This window comes from Apodemus sylvaticus, chromosome 17 (genome assembly GCF_947179515.1).
Source record: "Apodemus sylvaticus chromosome 17, mApoSyl1.1, whole genome shotgun sequence".
Lineage (NCBI taxonomy): Eukaryota > Metazoa > Chordata > Mammalia > Rodentia > Muridae > Apodemus > Apodemus sylvaticus.
In genome coordinates, this window is record NC_067488.1 from 54098983 (window position 1) to 54117378 (window position 18396).

At 56.2% G+C, this 18396-nt stretch overlaps 1 protein-coding gene across 1 annotated transcript in view; it reads right to left on the reverse strand.

Moving 5' to 3' along the window:
* Positions 1-6081: 6081 nt before the first annotated feature.
* Wnt7b (Wnt family member 7B) overlaps positions 6082-18396 on the reverse strand; it is a 44265-nt gene continuing 31950 nt past the window's right edge. The window contains exons 3-4 of the mRNA XM_052160997.1: positions 13274-13545; positions 6082-7353 (exon numbers count right to left, since the gene is read on the reverse strand). Of these exons, the coding sequence (XP_052016957.1) occupies positions 6874-7353; positions 13274-13545 (752 nt within the window). The 3' untranslated portion in view covers positions 6082-6873. The remainder of the gene's footprint in view (positions 7354-13273; positions 13546-18396) is intronic.

Sequence of the window (18396 nt, forward strand, 5' to 3'; positions counted from 1 at the left end):
GCAACCTCGCCAGTTCAGGGCCAGGATCATGGTCAGACTGATCCCCCAGAGCCTCCTAACCTAGGAAATTAAGCATCAAGCCTTTTTCTGCCACAGGAATGAGATTGCTGACACCTTGGACCCCGGCACACATTCTCATAAGACCTCAGAACATCCCCCTACCCCCACCCCCACCCCACCCCCACCCCCGCCTTCTGAGGCAACAAAACTATGCTCGAATTCCTCCAGTGACAAGGAATGTGCTCCTGCAGGCTCAGAAGACCTGGGAATGGTAGCCTGAGGCCATCGCCAGTCCCTGACTAGATCGTCGTCGTTCATCCCAAAGTCCCCAAGGTGAGAGGGCACGTACAGCCCCTGCTGTCACTATCTTTCCCAATAGAATGGGACCTTAACATGGGGCAGTACCGCTCCCTGCAGAGATGTGCCCTGTTCTCATGATGTCCCAGTGACTCAGCTGTCCCTGTGGCTGCCATTCCTTCCACAGTGTTTGTCATTGAGATGGAATCAATCCCTCTTGTCTGAGAACTAAGGAGGGGACATAGGAGTGGGTCACCCCTTCTGCTTCAGGTCATCAGTGGGCTGGCAGGTACCAATGCATCCTTCAGCTTGGTTGACAATGAGCTCACTGCCTTTGACCATGGCCTTGTTGGTATAAAAGGGAAGATAGGGCAGTGCTCCACCAGGTTCAGATAGTCCTCCCCAGGTTAGTGAGATGGCCCCCTTGGGCAGGGAAACTGAGACCCGAGGAGCAACATGAAGGCCACTTTTAAAGTGTCTTGAAAATCTTTGTGTCCTTGTAAGGCACTGTCTAAACCCCTTAGAATACCCCAGCCCAGCCCTCAGCCCTGGGGCCCTCACCCTCGAAGTCTGGTGGCTCTTAGACTATAGACACTATTCTCTATTAATGATGGCAGCCCATGGGCAGCCTGGGGTTCTAGGACAGTGAGAAACCAGCCCTTTGTCCAGAGGGTCACCAAATTGCAAGCTACTGGGAGACGCAGCAAGCCTTTCTGCTGAATCTTAGTTTATGGGGGTTCAAAACGCTAGGTTCCTTTCTACACTTATGGAACTTTCTAGAACTTCATCAGCTCAGAGTAGCTAGCTCTCTCACTCTCCAGACTCCACCCCACCCCCACCCCCACCCCCACCCCCACTGTCTCTCAGCTCACCTCAGCTCCTCAGGCCTTCCTTCTCCCTTCCCCCATTCTTCTATCTCTGCACTTGTATTTCTGGCCTCAGCCTCCAGAAGCCAGGAAGCGGTGGCAGAGCCTCCTCAGCTCTGCGCCCCGTTCTCCTCGCTGCTGTGGGAGACTGTCTCCCCACTATCTTCCATCACTCTGATTGCCTTCCCCCAGCCTGAGGCTCTCTGAGTTTTGGAAAAGGCCCATCTCAGATTCAGCTCTGAGCCCTCACTGCGGCCCATCCAGCTCTGGCACCAAAGACCTTGTAAGACCTGAGACAGCATGGACACTGCGTCCCACAGGAAAAAGCTGGAGTCCAGGATCCAGAAGCCAGGGAAGGGCCACAGGCCCCTCCTAGCCTGCTCTGTGGGAGCGGTGCGAGGCTGGCACTGCTTCTGAGGGGAGATGGGAACTGGACCCCCAGACCCCCCAAGGGCTTCCAGGGGTTCAGCCACAGCTCTTTTCAGGACTCTAAAGAGATCAGGGTCTCTAAGTCACCTCCGGGCCTCAGGTGAGCAGGCGTGTCATCCAGGAGGGACCAGCTGTCTAGGAAGGACGGCTCTTTCTGGCCCTTGGAGTAAAGCCAAGCCCTGCTGCCCTCCTGCTGGGCCTCCTGTAGGTGGAGTGAGAGTTCACTCAATCCCCTACCTGTAGCCTTCTTCAAAAGCCAGGCGGGGCTCCAGTGAGGACACTAGGCAGCCTCCCCAACATGTACCCCATTGTGTCCAGAAGTGGGGGGGAGGGCAGCCTACAGCTTAGCTCCTCACCAGTGTCTTCCTCAGACATCCTGCCTCTAGGCCTTTCGCTGGCTATTCCTGTAGCACCAAACTTAAGTTCCGTCTTGGGGTGTCCAGTTCACTGGCACTCAGTCACAGGGTCCTTCAAGTGCAAGGACCTGACCTGATGAACAAACAGGTCCAGTCCCAGTCGCAGACTAAGGAGAAGGAGGGAGGTGTAGGTTCAAAGGTCCCCACTGACATCAACTGTTTTTTGTTTGTTTTGTTTTGTTAATTCCCCCACCCCACCCCCAGACAGGGTTTCTCTGAATAGCTTTGGCTGTCCTGGAACTCACTCTGTAGACCAGGCTGACCTCAAACTCAGAAATCCACCTGTCTCTACCTCCCAGAGTGCTGGGACTATAGGTGTGCACCACCACCGCCCGGCCACTGACATCAACTGTAGTCCCAGTCCTATGATAGAGACTCGGGGGCCAGTCTGCTCAGGGACTCCTGATTTCCTGTTAGGACAGTCCGAGACACATTTCTGTTCACCTCTCACATCCCCCTACCCTCTGCCTCCTCATCACACCAGGCTCTAGGCCACAGCCCCACCCACCTGCTTCAACAGAATACCTCCTCTTCCTCCCTTCATTAGAGAAGGTGACCCACAGCTACTCCATCTTGATCTCTCCCCAGTTTGGTGGGAGATCTAACCCAAATCTTGCCTGCTGCATCTTAGCCTGATTGTTCTCGCTCTGTTCTTAGAAATGATATTCTTGGCATTTCTCCTCAGCCATTTCTCTCCCACTGTGTGGTCTCAGAGAAAATTCTTCTGCTTGCCTTTCCCCAGATGGGAGAATATGGACTGGGGAGAAAGAAGACCCCCAGAAGACTGGCCTTTAAACCCTGGCTCTGGCTCTCACCAAGTGGTCCCCCATAATTCCTGGATCTTGGCTAACCTATTTGTAAATGAGAGCTTGCATGGGAATGGGGTCTTAGGAAGCTCATGGGTAGCAGTAGACGACCTCAAAAAGGCTCAGCCTTGGAGGGGGCTCCATCTTCAGTAGACTTCTTGGCTTATGAGGAATGAGCCTGTGTGTGCAGAGGGCACGGTACCTCTTTATCTACCCATGGGGCACGAGTGGAGACCAGGGACTGAGCTTGCTCAGGCGGCCTGGGAAGGAGGATATGGAAGATAGCAGGAGAAAGAATGCAATGGAACCCAGTGCGGAGAAGGAAAACATGCAGGCAGCCCTGAGCTGGCAGGGCCACCGTGTACATGATCAGGGTGTCCTCAGACGGAGGAAAAGGGAGAGAGACTGGAGGGGGTCGGTACCGTGGAGCGCTTGTCTTCTGATACCTGAGTAGGGATGATCTGTTAGGTACTGTCTCCTCTCTGCGGGATGCCCTTCCCTACCTGTGAACACCCCTTCCTGGGCTCCCTCCTAGCCTGGAACTATGGGTAGCACCTGCAGTGGGGAATAGGGTGCGTGACTGGAGGCCTAGGAGGTTAGCGCTCAGCTCAGCCAGGGCAGGACTGTAGGCATGAAGGAGCAGAGGTGGTAGGGGTAAGCAGGCTGGCTTTGCCTACGGCTCCAGTCTCCTCAGTGACTGTGCCCCCAGATCCCTTCTAGAGGCCATGTGATTCCTGTTGCCTGGAAGCCTCTGTGTTCTTGGGGTACGGAAGGCAGGCCATTCTAGGAAGGGAAGTACTAGGTGTGCAGAGGTAGGTAGTACCTAACAAGTTACAGGGGTGACTAGAGCTCAGGGGAAGGGGTGTCATTTAAAGAATAACCAAAAGCCACTGGGGATACCTGGGCTAGCCCAGGCCGACACTCTCACAGTGCCTTAAGGTAGGGCCTGGGGCTGGGCCGGGCAGTGCGGACTCCACGCCTCAGGCAGGGCCCCCAAGGATGCGTGTCCTGGCCCTGGGAGGCCGGGTTGGGATTGAATCACAGCCAAGAAATAAGTACAGTCTGGGCACCCGGGCCAGGGCATTCTCAGGCTCCTTCCTCATTCCTGGCCCTGTGGGAGTAGCCGGACCCTGCAGCAGCCACTGAGGATTTGATGAGTGCCTCATGGGGACCCAGGGCCTCCTGCCAGCCTGCCCAGCCCTGGCCTGGGCCTCAGGCCTGCTTCAACCCACCGATCACCAAGCCCCAGCCTTGAACTACCTCTTGCTCTCTGGTGGGGAGATGGAGGCCATGCCTCAGTGAGGATCATCTCAAGACTTTCTGTGCATCAGGAAGGAGCAAGGCTCACATGCAGGGTTTTGCCTGTCCCTAGAGGGGTGTACCCCCTTTAAAAAACACAGCCGGAGGCCCCTCCAGGAGACTTGGATCTAAGGCATGTTCTGTGGTGCCTAGTAGGGAGCCCACGGCTAGAAGTTCTACCCAATGCCAGGCTTCCCCGGGGACAATGGGCAGTGGCCAAACCGGCCCCGCTACATGCCTTCTGACCCTAGGTAGGATGCCATTCTCCGTAGGCAGTGCATGGTCACCACAGGCTGTGGCCAGGCAAGCAGTTCGGGTTGTGAGCCCCTGGAGACTCTAGACTCAGGCCCTTTGAAAAGAAGAGAAGCCCTAGAAGTTTACCACAAACAGCTGGGGAGACCCCTGGTTCCTCAGGCCTAGGAGTCTGAAGCCGGGAGAGGAAAGGGAACAGAGACAGGCCCTTCTATCCCACCTCCAGCCAAGGGGATATTGGGCCCAGACCTGTGGTTAGTTCCTAGGCAGCAGACCACTTGGCCCCTGCAGTGGCCCTGAATCCTGTATTAGCCAAAGAAGCTTCAAGGTCTGTGTATAGACGCATACCCAGGGCTTCTAGAGGCAGGTGAGCTCTAGTTCCAGCTAAGCCTGGCTGAGAGCCTCAGCCATGGAGTGGAGAGAAGCTGGCCCCTTAGCCAGCAGAGGAGGTGAAGGAAGTAGGAAAACCTACAGGGCTCAGCCTCAGTGGGCAGTGTGTGTCCCCACCCTCAGGGCAAGAACTGCAGGGCTGTCCCATGGAGACGCCACACACACACTTGCTTTTCTGATTCCAGCTTTTATTAGGGCTGAGCACTCCCCTCCAGAGGAGGCAGGAACACAGCCCATCAGAAGTAGGGCACTTCAAGGACATGTGGTGCCCGGCCACCTCCACCCCAGCACACAGCATTGGGACAGCCAGTGCCCTGCCTGGGTCCACTAACCACCTCTCTTCCCCCAAGGCAAGGTCTGCGGCTGACCGAGTGCAGGCGCAAGTGCCTGGCAGCCCAGGGACAGTGCGAATTGCCTCGGTGGCATCAGGGGCCCCCGAGGGTCTGTTTCAAGCAGAAGGAGGAGCCTGGCTTGGGGGACAGCAGCTGCTGCCATCCCCCATCCCCTCCGGTACCCAGTGTAGGTCACAATAACTTAAGAGACATGACAGACAGGGGATGCTATATAACAATATAAGTTAACCAGGCTCCTCGCAGGGGACACTTGGCTATGGATACGGGTATCCCAGGACTTGGGGTGAGGAGATGGGGCCAGGATCAGGGTGGGACATCTCCAGTGGCCCAGAGGCTTGGAACAGCCTGACAGAATAGGGACACACAGCTAGATGCCAGGCAAGGGCAAACAAGGTTCACTTTCCCCAGGCTAATGTCCAGGCCACCTGGCTTGGTGGCCACCAAACCCCACTTTCCCATGGACTTCTGCTATGAAATACCTTAGTGTGGGGTAGACTGTGGGCAGTTGAATTATCAGCCCTGGCAGTTCCTTACCCTGCCGTATGTTGTGGAAGAGAGGGTGGGATAGGTCCAGGCCTGAGCTCTTATGTCCATGTCTGGAAGGAAGGGGGGCATTAAGCCTCCCACAGACCCCTGTTTGAGGGACCCATGTCCTTATTATATAAGGACCCTCAAGCAGGTGTCAGTGGACACTAGGCAGGGGGCCTGGCAGACACAGCCCTAAATTTTGGATGTTAGTTCTCTGGCATCAGGATCAGAGGAGAAGGGCAAACCCCAAGGTACTGAAAAGGGGGTACAGCCTCCCATCAGCCTGGCAACTTCCAGAGTTGGGCTAGATGGAGCTGTGGCGGTATATTTCACAGAGCTGTGGGGTCTCCAGTAAATCTTCAGATTGCCCTCTGTCCATCTGTCACGTGGGGGGGGGGGGGAACTGTCCCTGACCTCTCCTGAACCTGTTGGGGCAGTCCTGGGTGTCAGGTTGGCTCCAGAGGAGAAGGGAATTTGTAAACTGGTGGTGAAGGTTGGCAGCGGGCTGGGAGGGTGAAGAGAGAGGAAGAGGCGTGCCTGGAGCCTGACACAAGTCACATCTGATTTGCATGACAGTCTCCAAATGGAATGGAACATGGGCTGTCCTCAGCGGCCATCTCAGGCCTTGTAGGGTCACCAAGTCCCTCCCAGGGTGCTGATAAGGAGTCCCCCCCACCAGCCAGCCTCCATGCCAACTCTGACATCCTTGAGTTCTGCAAGGAGCAGAGGACCCTGCAGGGAGGGGCCAGGGGAAGTGAGGGAAAGGAGATGGTGGTGAGGCATCCTCAAATAGGGTTAGGTCTGGCTACCCAGTCGTTAGTTAGTACTGAGTCCTCTTCTGATGCTAAGAAAACATAAATAATTTTGTCAACATCCATCCACACTGCCCAGGGCCGGCAGGAAACAGCCCAGGAAACAGTTTTGAGTGTGACTGGTGGGTGTGACCTTTCTGTGTCCAGTCACCAGGCAGGGAGGTAACCCTCAGAGTCTCGTGGTCGCTTTGAAGTTCACTTTCCCAAAGAGAAGTAAAGGGATTTGTCTCCATTGGGTACCAGACCACCATTGCTTGGATGTTGGGGACAGAGCGGGTAGGAAGGAGCCTGGAGGATCTCGAGCTCCCCACCCCTATCTCCACCCTCCTGTGCCGGTAACTGGCAGCTCCGGAAGCAAAGAAGGATGTGCAAAATGGCGAGGGCCGCAGGGTAGGCAGGCGCCGAGCGTGCCTGCGCGGGGAGCCTCACTTGCAGGTGAAGACCTCGGTGCGCTCACTGCACGTGTTGCACTTGACAAAGCAACACCAGTGGAATTTGCAGTTGCACTGCCACACCTTGGTGTACTGGTGCGTGTTGTAGCCGCGGCCGCAGCACATGGTGTCACAGCCGTCGGCCCCGGGCGAGGTGCGGTTGCACAAGCGGCCCTGCGTGCCCACGCTGCCCGTGGCCGCGTCCTCCTCGCAGTAGTTGGGCGACTTCTCGATGTACACCAGGTCCGTCTCCATAGGCTTCTGGTAGCTGCGCAGCTGCTTGATGCGCAGGAAGGTGGGCTGGCGCAGGCGGCTGGCTCGCACCACCTCCACCTGCACCGCTGCGTTGTACTTCTCCTTGAGCAGGTGGCCCACCTCGCGGAACTTGGGCAACGTGGTCCAGCAGGTTTTGGTGGTACAGGAGCCTGACACCCCGTGACACTTACATTCCAGCTTCATGCGGTCCTCTAGAACCTACAGGAGACAGAGTAGAGGCTCAGCAGGGAATGGAAGAGGCTCGGCGCCATCTAGAACTCCCTGGGTCTCCTCTCTGAGTTCATTCATTCAAGCAGCTAAGAATCGGTTCCCCTGTGCTCTCTCTGTAGAGGGTGGTGTATTTGATCAGACTTGGTTAAATCTAGCCCTAACGAGGAAATGAGACGGGGCCACTCGCAGGGCTGCTGGGAGAGGCCCGGCAACAGCAGGTGATTAATAAGCACAGGCCCTCCATGTCTCTATCTCCCTGCAACCGCCCTCATGCCTGGTGCAGGGCCTGGCATGCAGTCAGAGCTTAACAGCCAGCTGCTTAATGACAGCCTGGCGTGCCAGGGATGGAGGGAACTGGGAGGGTGAGGGCACGGGTCAGCGAGGCCCAGTCGTGCCATCCTCTGGGAAGCCGACAGCCAGGCCTAGCCGGTTGTTGTTCTTTCTCCCAGCGACATGAGGGCCCGGGATGGATGCAACCCTGTGTTTTCCTTGGGCCTCCCTCTCACCTGGGAAGGCCAGTTCCCAGAGCCAGCCCTGACCCCAGATACTCATTTACCCAGATCGAAAAAGCCCTGCCAGCCGGCCTGATGAAAGATGGGGACTCACTGTCAGCTGCCGCCCTGTGGCTGCTGAGGGGCTATTTGTCAGCTGTCCCGGCTTCACGGGCCTCACCTCCGCAGCCGGGGACTTCCGGCATTGGCCTCTAGCTCCACCCTCAGGCTGGAACCCACTGTCAAGGGCACCTCTTGTCAGCCCCCAGCTCTGCTCTAGACAAGAAGCTTCCACAAGTGAACGAGTGAGTGAATGAAAGAGTGAATGAAAACAAGAGTGAAAGGGAGACCCCCCCCCCCAGAGACTGCCTCTGCCTCAGCACCTTCCCTGGACCTCCCAGAGGATCTCTGGGGCACACGGTCCAGTGTGAGAAACAGAAAGAGCTGGTAGTGGTGGCCCCCACCTTCAATCCCAGCACTTGGGAGGCAGAGGCAGAGGCAGGCAGAGCTCTGAATTGGAGGTCAACCTGACTTACAGATCAAGTTCCAGGACAGCCAGGGCTACACAGAGAAACCCTGTCAAAAAAAAAAAAAGAAAAAAGAAAAAAAGAAAAAAAGAAAAAAGAAAGAAAGAAAGAAAAAAGAAAAGTAAAGAAAAAAGAAAACAGATTTGCTTGTAATTCCCAGGGCCTGTGAAAGCTCACAGCTCTTCAGGGGTGATAGTACTCTGGGAGGACTTCCTGGAGAAGGTGCTGCTTATGGTGGGTGCTCGTGACGGGGTGGGAGCTCACTGAGCATTCCAAGAGGGCCTACCAAAAGATACCACAGTGCCACCGAGCATTCTGGGCAAGATGGGGCTGTGTGCCCCTCACTGATGGGTAGACCCTGGGCGGGCATCGCCATTACTTGTTTTCCAGCTAAGTGAATGATGGCCTGTGGCAAGGACTAGAGAACCTGGGCAGGAAGCGGGGAGGGCAGGAAGGGGGAGGGCAAGAAGGGGGAGGGCAGGAAGGGGGAGGGCAAGAAGAGGAGGGCAGGAAGGGGGAGGGCAGGAAGGGGGAGGGCAGGAAAGGGGAGGGCAGGAAGGGGGAGGGCAAGAAGGGGGGAGGGCAAGAAGGGGGAGGGCAGGGAGGGGGAGGGCAGGAAGGGAGGAGGGCAAGAAGGGGAAGGGCAGGAAAGGGGAGAGCAGGAAGGGGGAGGGCAGGAAAGGGAAGGGCAGGAAGGGAGGAGGGCAAGAAGGGGGAGGGCAGGAAGGGGGGAGGGCTGAGGTAGGACTGGCCCAGGTTTCCTATGGAAGGAAGTGGTAGTAGCTGGCAGAGCAGGTAGGCCAGAAAGGCCCGAGAGGAGGGCCAGAGTGGTCTCAGGCATACTTGGGACCTGTTCCCTACATCCCTCCTCCATCCTGGTGACTCTCCTGCCTCTGATTCTGCTTTGCTTGCCTATGCTCCCTTCTAGTCTTCTAGCTTGCTAAGTCTTCTGCTCTGACCACCTGCTCAGCAGCTAGCCAGACTGGCCCTTCCAGGTCTCAGGCAGGAGCAGCCGGTCACTCAGGGCCTGGCTGACCACACTCCTCCAATGGCTGAGACCAGTGGGGGACCAGGTTGGGGCCAAACAATCCAGGAGTCAGTGACTAGTGTCACCGAGGCCTGCTGGACACCCCTCACTCAGGTCACAGCTCCTGAGCCCCATCAGGGATCTTCCCGCCTGTCCAGGGACATCAGATCCTGTGCAGCCCTGCCGGTGACAAGGACAGATGAAGTTGATTGGGCAGGTGTTTGCAGAGTGAGGGGCCGAATCCTCGCTTGGCTGGGTCCCCTGTGCTGGAGCCTTGCCGCCGCCCGCCGGGAAGTGATCACAGGATTCAAGAATGTGCCGTTTCCTTCTCCAGAGCCCTCACCATGAGAGCGACAATTGTGGCGCCAGGGACAGCCAGGAGCTTGGAGCACTGAGACCAGCCCAGGCGCCCAGGAAACACCTGGAGGTTGCAGAAGGGGCCTCCTGCCTGAGGGGCTGGGCTGGGTGAGGCTGCCGGCTCTGCAGGCCTTGTTCCCTCCAGTACACGCAGGCGTGTGGTGCCAGCTGTGCCCAGGGAAGGGCTGACATGGAGGAGCCAGGGTTTCAGAGCAGGACTCTTTCAGGCCAGGCTAGGGGAGTCACCAGGCTGGAGACCAGTCTTTCAGGAGAAGGTTGGACCACCCAGAGGAGTCTGGATTCCTCTCTCCCAGCAAGGCAGGCCTGGGGGGTGGGGAGGTGCCTCACATTTAGCCTGTGGGCAGCTGAGGTCTGGGCCTGGGAATGGCTGTGGGTCTAGCTGGCCTCAGAGTGTCAGCACACTCTGGGCTCATCATGGGTTTCCTTCCCAGACAGGCACAACTGGAATAAACCCATCCAGTACCACTGTCAGAACCCTTGGCCAGCACATGCTCTGTGGTCAGCTGATAGGGTGCCATGCCTGATGTGTGTCCGTGGGAAGACCCCCACGTTGGCCTGAGCACTGCACCTGATCCTCTCATAGAAACAGTCCTGACTGGATAGAGGAAAGAAACCACAGATTCCACCCTCTCAGGCAGCCATTCCATCCCCCCATTGCCCTTGTTCCACACTGTCATGGGGACCCCCAAAACTATTGACCAAGCTCCTTCACATCTGAGTATCCTCTGGGATCAGTCTTTCTGCTCAGACACCAGGGGACACCTCTCTTTAATGACCAACACAGCCCATGAGGCCTCTGGGAAGTTGGAGCAGAGCCTGGTTGGCGGCCATGGTGAGCTGGCCTCTGAGCTCAGCCCATCTCACTCCAGCTCATCCAGGACGCCAGTCTTTAGTTCATGCAGCCTGAGGTGAATGGGGAGTGAGATGGCTAGAGGCTGCTGCCCATGCCTCATATCACAGGAAATCTCAGCAGGGACCTCACTGGGATGAGACGGAGGTAAAATAAAGTTGTGTCCATCTGGAATAGGCTGTCCTACAAGCCCCGAGTGTCCTCACGTCGTGAGACAGAAGAAACAAGTAGGCCCAGTAGAGGCCACACAGTCAGGAGCAGGAGCTAGAACAATACAGACACAAACCAACAAATGCTGAGGCCTCTAGAAACTGATCACAGAAAGCAGGGCCCAGCTCCTCTATACTCTATGCTCCAGATCCTTTGGAGAGAGCATGGTCCTGCCACACCTTGATGCCAAGTTTCAGGGCTAGAATAGTTGGAGAATGTGTGTCTGTCCTGTTCATGCTGTGAGTCTGAGGTGCTCTGGGACATCTATCCAATGCCCTCAGGTGGGTTCGGACCCAGTGCTGGAGCAGTGTGGCAACCTCAGGCTCTCAGCCCGCCACCAAAGCTAGTGCTAGCACCGAGCTGCTTAGAGAAAAAGGCCCACACGCGGCTACCAGATGGGTTGTGCAGACAGGGGGGGGGGGGGGGGGGGCGCAAGGCTAAGGCTGAGCAGAGGGATAGGGTCAACTCCCACACAACTGGGGACAGAACTTGCATGAGGACTTTGACCTCTAGTCGATATTTGCTTTCCAGGGAAATGGGGATCTTACTGTATAGCCCTGGCTGGCCTGGAACTTACTCTATAGATCATGCTGGCCTCAAAAATCGCAACGATCTGCCTATTCAGTGCTGAGATTAAAGACACACACCACCGTGTCTGGCTCTTTCTCTTTCTGAGATAGGGTTTTGTTGGGTAGCTCAGGCTAGCTTAAAACTCACAATCTATGCCAGCCTCAGTGAATGCACTGCCACGCCCACGCCTGGGTACCACCGACACTTTAACAGCCTTTTCCTATGGCTCCTAGCCAGCCTCTGCCTCCGCGGTCTGTTCCTCAACTCCACCCACAGCACTGCTTTCCTTTAAAGCCCTAGGATGGTGTCTGGGATGTTTGTAACCCCTCACCCACTCAGCCAGAACTCCCCTCTGATCCTTCATTTTGGTCCCTAGTCCCATGACCAACCTCTATCTTTCCATAGCCCCACCCAGGGGCCATTCCCAAACTGGAGAGAACCCTAGCTGGTCCTCAGATGGCCTTCTGCCTGGATAGTCCTTGTCCCGGTGACCAGAGCGCAGGCGGAAGGGGCTGCTTGGAGAACTACACAGCAGCTCGTCCTGGGGCCCACTGTCCTTATCTGCAACCCGCAACAGTGAACTCTTCCTTCCAAGAGAAAAATAAATCGGCTAAGAAACAAACCACTGAAGAGACTCAAGGGGCTTCTAGGAGGGTCTAGCCTTGCCTATCCTCCATGTTGGTGGTCCCCTCTTCAGCCTCCTCAGCAGGCGGGCTTGAATCACGTGCTATGAATTGGTCTTTGCCTGGAGATGCGGGGTTCTCTGGGAACCCACTGGAAGCCATGCGGCCATTCATTCCTTGTCTCTTTGCCATCTTGTTCTAACTGCCCCCTCCCCCCATCGACCCTCCTGCTGTTCTAGGCCAGCTCAAGCTTCCTTGGGCCTGACTCATCCGCCCCTCCTGTTCCCATTGGCTGGAATCGCTTGCAGCCATTTCTTAGGATCAACCTGCTTGTCCTTCAAGAACCTGTCGCTTCCTCCAGGAAGCCCCAGTGCTCTCCCCTGGTGTCCTAGGCTCTTTACAACCTTAGGCCATCCCACAGCCCCTAGCTAGTTGGATTCCTCTCTACTGCCTTGCCCAACCCCTGAACAAAGGAAGGCAGAGTGCTAACAGAATAAAGGAATGAGGTTCTGGTCTCAGCCATACACCCTGAGGTGGAGAGGCTCATCAACACTTCTCTGCCTGAGAAGGCAGTTCATTCAAGAAGCCCCTAGGCCCTGCAGGCATGGGTGCAGCCCCTAGAACAGAGGAGCCTGATCCAGCCCATGTTCTGCTCGGCTGGCTGCCCTATCTCGGGCCATCTTGCCGCCACCGCCACAGCAGCCGCTCCTCCTAGCTCAGTATCTGGGGCCTTCATCTCCCTGTGGTGGCCAGGCTCACCCTGACTTCTTCCCTAGTGTGTCCTGGCCTGATTTTCCTCCATTGTAGCCCTCACGCAATCCCACCTGCGTACAAGCATATCCAGCTGACTGCAGCTGCCCATCTTGAGACAATAATCTTTCTTTTTCTTTTTCTGAGTTTTTGTTACTTTTGGTTTGGTTTGGTTTGGTTTTTGTTGTTGTTGTTGATTAGCCTTCAGAACCAGGGGCCCGGAGCCTTGATCCACCTGCAGGTCCCCAGCCAGGCCCAAGTCATACGCTACATACAAACTGGCCCACATGTCCAAACCTGAGGTGTCTGGCCTGTACAAAGGGCAGGAAGGACTGCCTGGGGTTGCAGAGAGATTCAGAGGTGACACAAAGAAGATCTAGTCCAAATACTTCTGTAGGCAGATACCGTGCCCCCATGCCCACCATGCCCCCCATGCCCCCCATGCCCCCCATGCCCGCAGGCCCAGCATGCCCACATGCTACCTTTCTGCCTGCCTCATTGTTGTGAAGGTTCATAAGGCGCCTGGCGTTCTTTTTGATCTCCCGAGCATCCACGAAGCGCCGGGAAAAGTCAATGCCGTAGCGGACGTCAGCTGAGCAGCCCCCCCACTTCCAGCCTTCCGCCTGGTTGTAGTAGCCTTGCTTCTCCCGGTCACAGCCACAGTTGCTCAGATTGCCCTGGCTGCAGGCAGCAGTGACGGCATGTGCCACTCCCGCAGCTGTGATGGCGTATGTGAAGGCAGCCTCTCGACTCCCTGTGGAGAGAGACAACAGGGATGGGTGCTGAGGTCTTCAAGTTCTGAGCCAGGTGGGTCCCAGGGAATGCAGTCCACCTGCTGTGTGGCCCTAGGCTCAGCGCCTGCCCTCTCTGAGCTTGCAGCTCACTGAAGAGGGGCTGATGAACCCCGCCCTGACGGATACAGTAAGGGCATTTGGTTGTGTCTGCAGTGACCTGCCAGCTCATACCACTGTCTTTTACGGTCTCCCTGTTCTCAAGGGAGAGGACATTTGTTGTCTGGGCAGATGGTGGTAGTATCCTGGGTCATGAGCAAGTATGGAGTCTCTGCTCTTAGTTGGAACCGCTCACAGCTCAGAAGCCCCCCTCCCCCTCTCTCCCTCTGTCTGCTCATTTTCAATCCATTTCAGGCCTTGGGCTCCCAGGTCTCTCCTTCCATCCAACCCCTGGGTAGCAGTCACCCATCACTAGTCACCAACTGGGTCTTTCTAAGTATAGCCTGGGCTGAACATTCCTCCACCCCAGCATCCTCACTGGTTCTCCTCCACTGCAGAACCAAGCCTGTAACACACAGAGCTAGAAAAGGAAGCCACTCCCCCATCCCACCCCACCCTACCCCACCCCTGCTGACACCTGCCTGGCTTCCTCAACCCTCTCCTCATCCTGTCGGGGATGGTGACTCAAGCCTTCTGGGCGTGGCTCACACCGTCTGGAGATGTATTGGTCTCTGGGGTAGGATTCCCTTCCCCTCTTGAGGGGACCCTAATGCCTCCTCTTCTTGCCAGGTTTCTCCGGATAAAGCCCTCACTGCTCAGCTCAGGATAAGGACCCTGCCTACCAGCTTAGCCCTACAGGGGGCTCCCTGGATCCTTGTAGGTCCAAAAAGTCTCTAAAGTGGGTGAGACCTGCTGTTTTCTTCCTTATCTTCCACAACTCCAGGCTGGGTCCTGCAGGCCTTCCAGCTCAGACTCATTTCTCAGGGCCCTCCCTGTTCACCCTGTTTCCTTCAGGACTCCAGTTCAGGGCAGTGTGTGGTCACCCAGCAGGCTCACAAAGGCCATCCCAGGCACCTAGGGCAAGCCCTAGTGAGGGGTGTCTCCCTACCAGCCATCAATGGACATGGAGGGCCTGTGGTCAGATATGGCTAAGGTGATAGAAAACAAGGCCTCATGCCAGCACCTGCCTGTCCCAGCCTGTCCTGGCACCTGACTGCAGGCCCTACTATCTGAGGATGGGCCTGCTGTGACCCACCACTACAGAAGAATGGGTCAGAGTCAAGCCAAGGCCATATGTCACGTCAAGAACTACCTCTATGCCTAGCCTAAGCCTGCCTATCTACCTACCAAGCAGCTGGGGCGTACCAGAAGGGGTCTTTCTTCCCAGGGGGAGATCACTGGGAGCCTTCTTCCCTCATGTGAGAACAGCCTATAGCAGCCTCCACTTTGTCCTGCTGGGACACCCCCCAGCCCCACTAGAACCTCTCTTGCCAGAATACATTCCCAGGGTCTGTGGGCTCTGGGCTCCATTTACCTATCACATGAGAGAGAGGAGAGAATGGAGATGGTCCCTAAGCCCAGTGGACTCTGCGCAGTCCTGCCTGGGCAGCATTGTTCTCAGGACCCAGAGCTACCTTGTCCCTGCACTGGCAGAGGCTGGCCAGGAGCCCTGGACAGAGCAGAGCCTGGGCAGGTGCAGGAATCCATGTCCCTGGGTCCAAATAAGGTCACCAAGACCCTTAAGGAAGATAGCAAGCTCCCTTTCCCCTCTGCTCAGACCTGGCAAAGTTGTCTGACCAGCTGTTGAGGGGTGACGGAAGTGGCCATTCGGGGGGAGTTCCGTAAGTTCTATGCAAAGCATAGGACTCAGGACCCCAGAGGACATCCTTAACTTGTTCCTGTGGGGTGCAGTCAGGAAAGGATCCCGGGTGGAAGGGACACCTTGAATACAGGAAATCTTACAGGGACATGGGCCGACTCCTGGTGTGTGTTGATGCAGTGTGTGCCGCCGTGTCCTGCTATTAGGGAATTGGGCGGTTCCTTATGTGATACAGGCAGGGCTGTGAGGTGTGGTATGGGTGCTGTGTTGTGGGGGGTGTGCACACCTTTCTAAGGAGTACAGTGGCTGGCAAGACACCACCAGAGCCAGACACAGCAGAGTTCACTGTGACCACACAGGAGACAGGATTCTGAGCCTTTCAAAAGCAGCTCCGCGTCACCCTCTCCGCTAGCACTCCGGTGCTTTCACCGTGCTCCCGGCTCCTTCCTGACCATCCCCTGTTCACCGTGCTCCCGGCTCCTTCCTGACCATCCCCTGTTCTTATGGAATGCTCATGATGATGAGAAGAGGCAGGCTTTACTCCCATTTTCCAGAGAAGACTGAGGCATGGGGAGGGTATAATGCTGAGCACTAATGGCTGAGGTGGGATTTGAACCACAGTGCAAAGCCTAGAATGGCTGGGAAGGGGCTGAAAGGCCTGAACGTAGGTCTCTGGGACCCATTCTGTCCCCCACCATCCCCACCCCACTCCACCACACACACAGTTTGGCTCATATATAGCCTGCAGCTGTGGTAAAGGAAATAAGAACGGATAGATTCCCAGTACCCAGGGGAGGTACCTTTGGTTGAGGGTCTTCAGGGTGTGTATGGGGAAGGCGGGTGTGCAGGGGTACACAGCGGCTAATCTCTGGATAAGGGATCTATGGAGGTCAACCTGATTTCCTAGTGAGCACAGGTTGCGAGTACTAGTGCAGGGGTCTAGAAAATTCAAATGATCGTGCAATTCTGCAATAGGGACAGACAGCTGTGGGTGTCATCCACCACCACCATCACCACCACCACCAGCACTACCACCACCACCACCACTACCACCACCACCATCACCACCACCACCACCATCACCACCACCACCTTCCACCACCACCACCACCACCACCACTACCACCACCACTATCACCACCACCACCACCACCCCCACCACCATCACCACCACCATCTTCCACCACCACCATCACCACCACCACCACCACCAGCACTACCACCACCACCACCACTACCACCACCATCACCACCACCACTACCACCACCACCACTACCACCACCATCACCACCACCCAGGCCAAGGATACTGTTCAACCTCTTTCAGTCTGACCAGGAAACCTATCTTAAAGCCTCAGGCAAGCAGACAGGTATCCGGGCTGGCAGGTGTGTTTCGGGACAGCCCAAGGCGTCCTGCGCACATGCGTCCCTCCTCGGCCTGGCTCTCACCTGCTTCTGCCCATACTTGCTCTGACTCAGCAGTTACTCATCACACCGCTGCTCCTACTAGGGCGGGGTTTTTGGTTTTAATGAGCCAAGCCCTCCGTCGGTTGCCATAGAGACAGGGAAAGGGGACCAAGAGGCAAGCGGTAGTGTGTAGAGAAGAACACCCACATGATGTCAAACAAGAGGGCTGAGGGTGGGTCAAGGGCTGAGGGTCCCTGCAACTGGCATGCTGCAAGTGTTGAGTCTTGAACAAGCCCCGGGTGCTGGCTCACTGGGCTTGGTAACTCGCCCCAGGCTAGAGCATGTCCAGGTGTTGAGTATGGAGGGAGGAGGGAGTCTAAGCTTCCCCAAACCTCTTAGAGCCTTGGCTGGGGCTGCCCAGGGCTCTAGCCTGCTCCCTCCAGGAGAGAACAAGGGAGAACTGACTCAGAGAGCATATCCTTTTCAGATGCAGACAGCCTGAGCTCAAGGACCTGGTTCAACAACCATTGATGGCTCCCAAGATCTCTCTAAGATGGATTCCAGGGTCCTGCCCTGGTTCCCAAAGTCTGACAGCCTATCCTCTCCCACCATGAGCTGTAGTTTAACATGGCCAGGGTGAATGGTGGCTTATCTGTGGGTAGGAACTATATGTGAAGAGAGGAATTCACAGCTCCTGCCTCCTGCCTGGCCACGGTGGCAACTCTGCCTTTGGTGACTGTCGACATCCCCAAGTCAAAGGCTCTGGATGCAGCTGGGATGCTAGCCCTGTCCCAGAGTGTATCCTGGAGGCTGGTAGAGCTTCCTCTAAGCCACATTCCAGTCATTTTTCTCACTCATTCTACAACCAAGGCCCTCTCCCATGTCCTCAGGCATGGGTGGATCTGGTCATCTTATTTTATCGTTATCTTTTCAACATTCCTAAGGATGGGTCATTTTTAGACACATTTCCCAGACAGGAAGACTGAGTCTTCTGATGGTAAAGAATTTGCTTCGGACAGTGGCTGCTGCCCGGGCTCAGGTGGTTTGTCATGGGTGATTCGAAGGCAAGGAGAGAGATCAAGTGAATGAGGCCAGTATGCACGGTTTGTGTGACCATTAGCTGTCCTGAGAGGACACCTGACTCACAGAGACCTAGGGGTCCTTTGGGATTGGAGACTATTCCCACCTAGGTCTGTACCATTAAGCGCTGGAGCCCCCAGCCTCCCTAGAAAACACCAGAGATGGGTGAGGAGGACTTATGGTGACCACCCCTTAGCTCTGGCTTTCCAGAGTCCTTGGATGAGTTTCTGAGTCTTGATAATCCTCAATAAACTTCTGAATCTTGATGGTCCTCGGGGGACCAGGATGATATAGAGCCAGCCCCCCACCCCACCCCTATCTATGCCATTTGGAGACATCAAAGCAAGCACCATTAGCAGTGGGGCTCTGGCCAATAAAGGGAAAAGCAGATTGGGCTTTTCTGCCAGGGGAGCAGCCTCTGAGACCACCACCATGTGGGTGAACCACAGCTGCAGAGCAGAGGCTGGCCCAGCCACAGGAGGACCATCCAGTTCCGTGTTCTCCTTAGGTCTGTCACACTTGCCCTCACTGAGCCCCTGGGCTCCCCACCCAGCTGGCACAGGCTGGG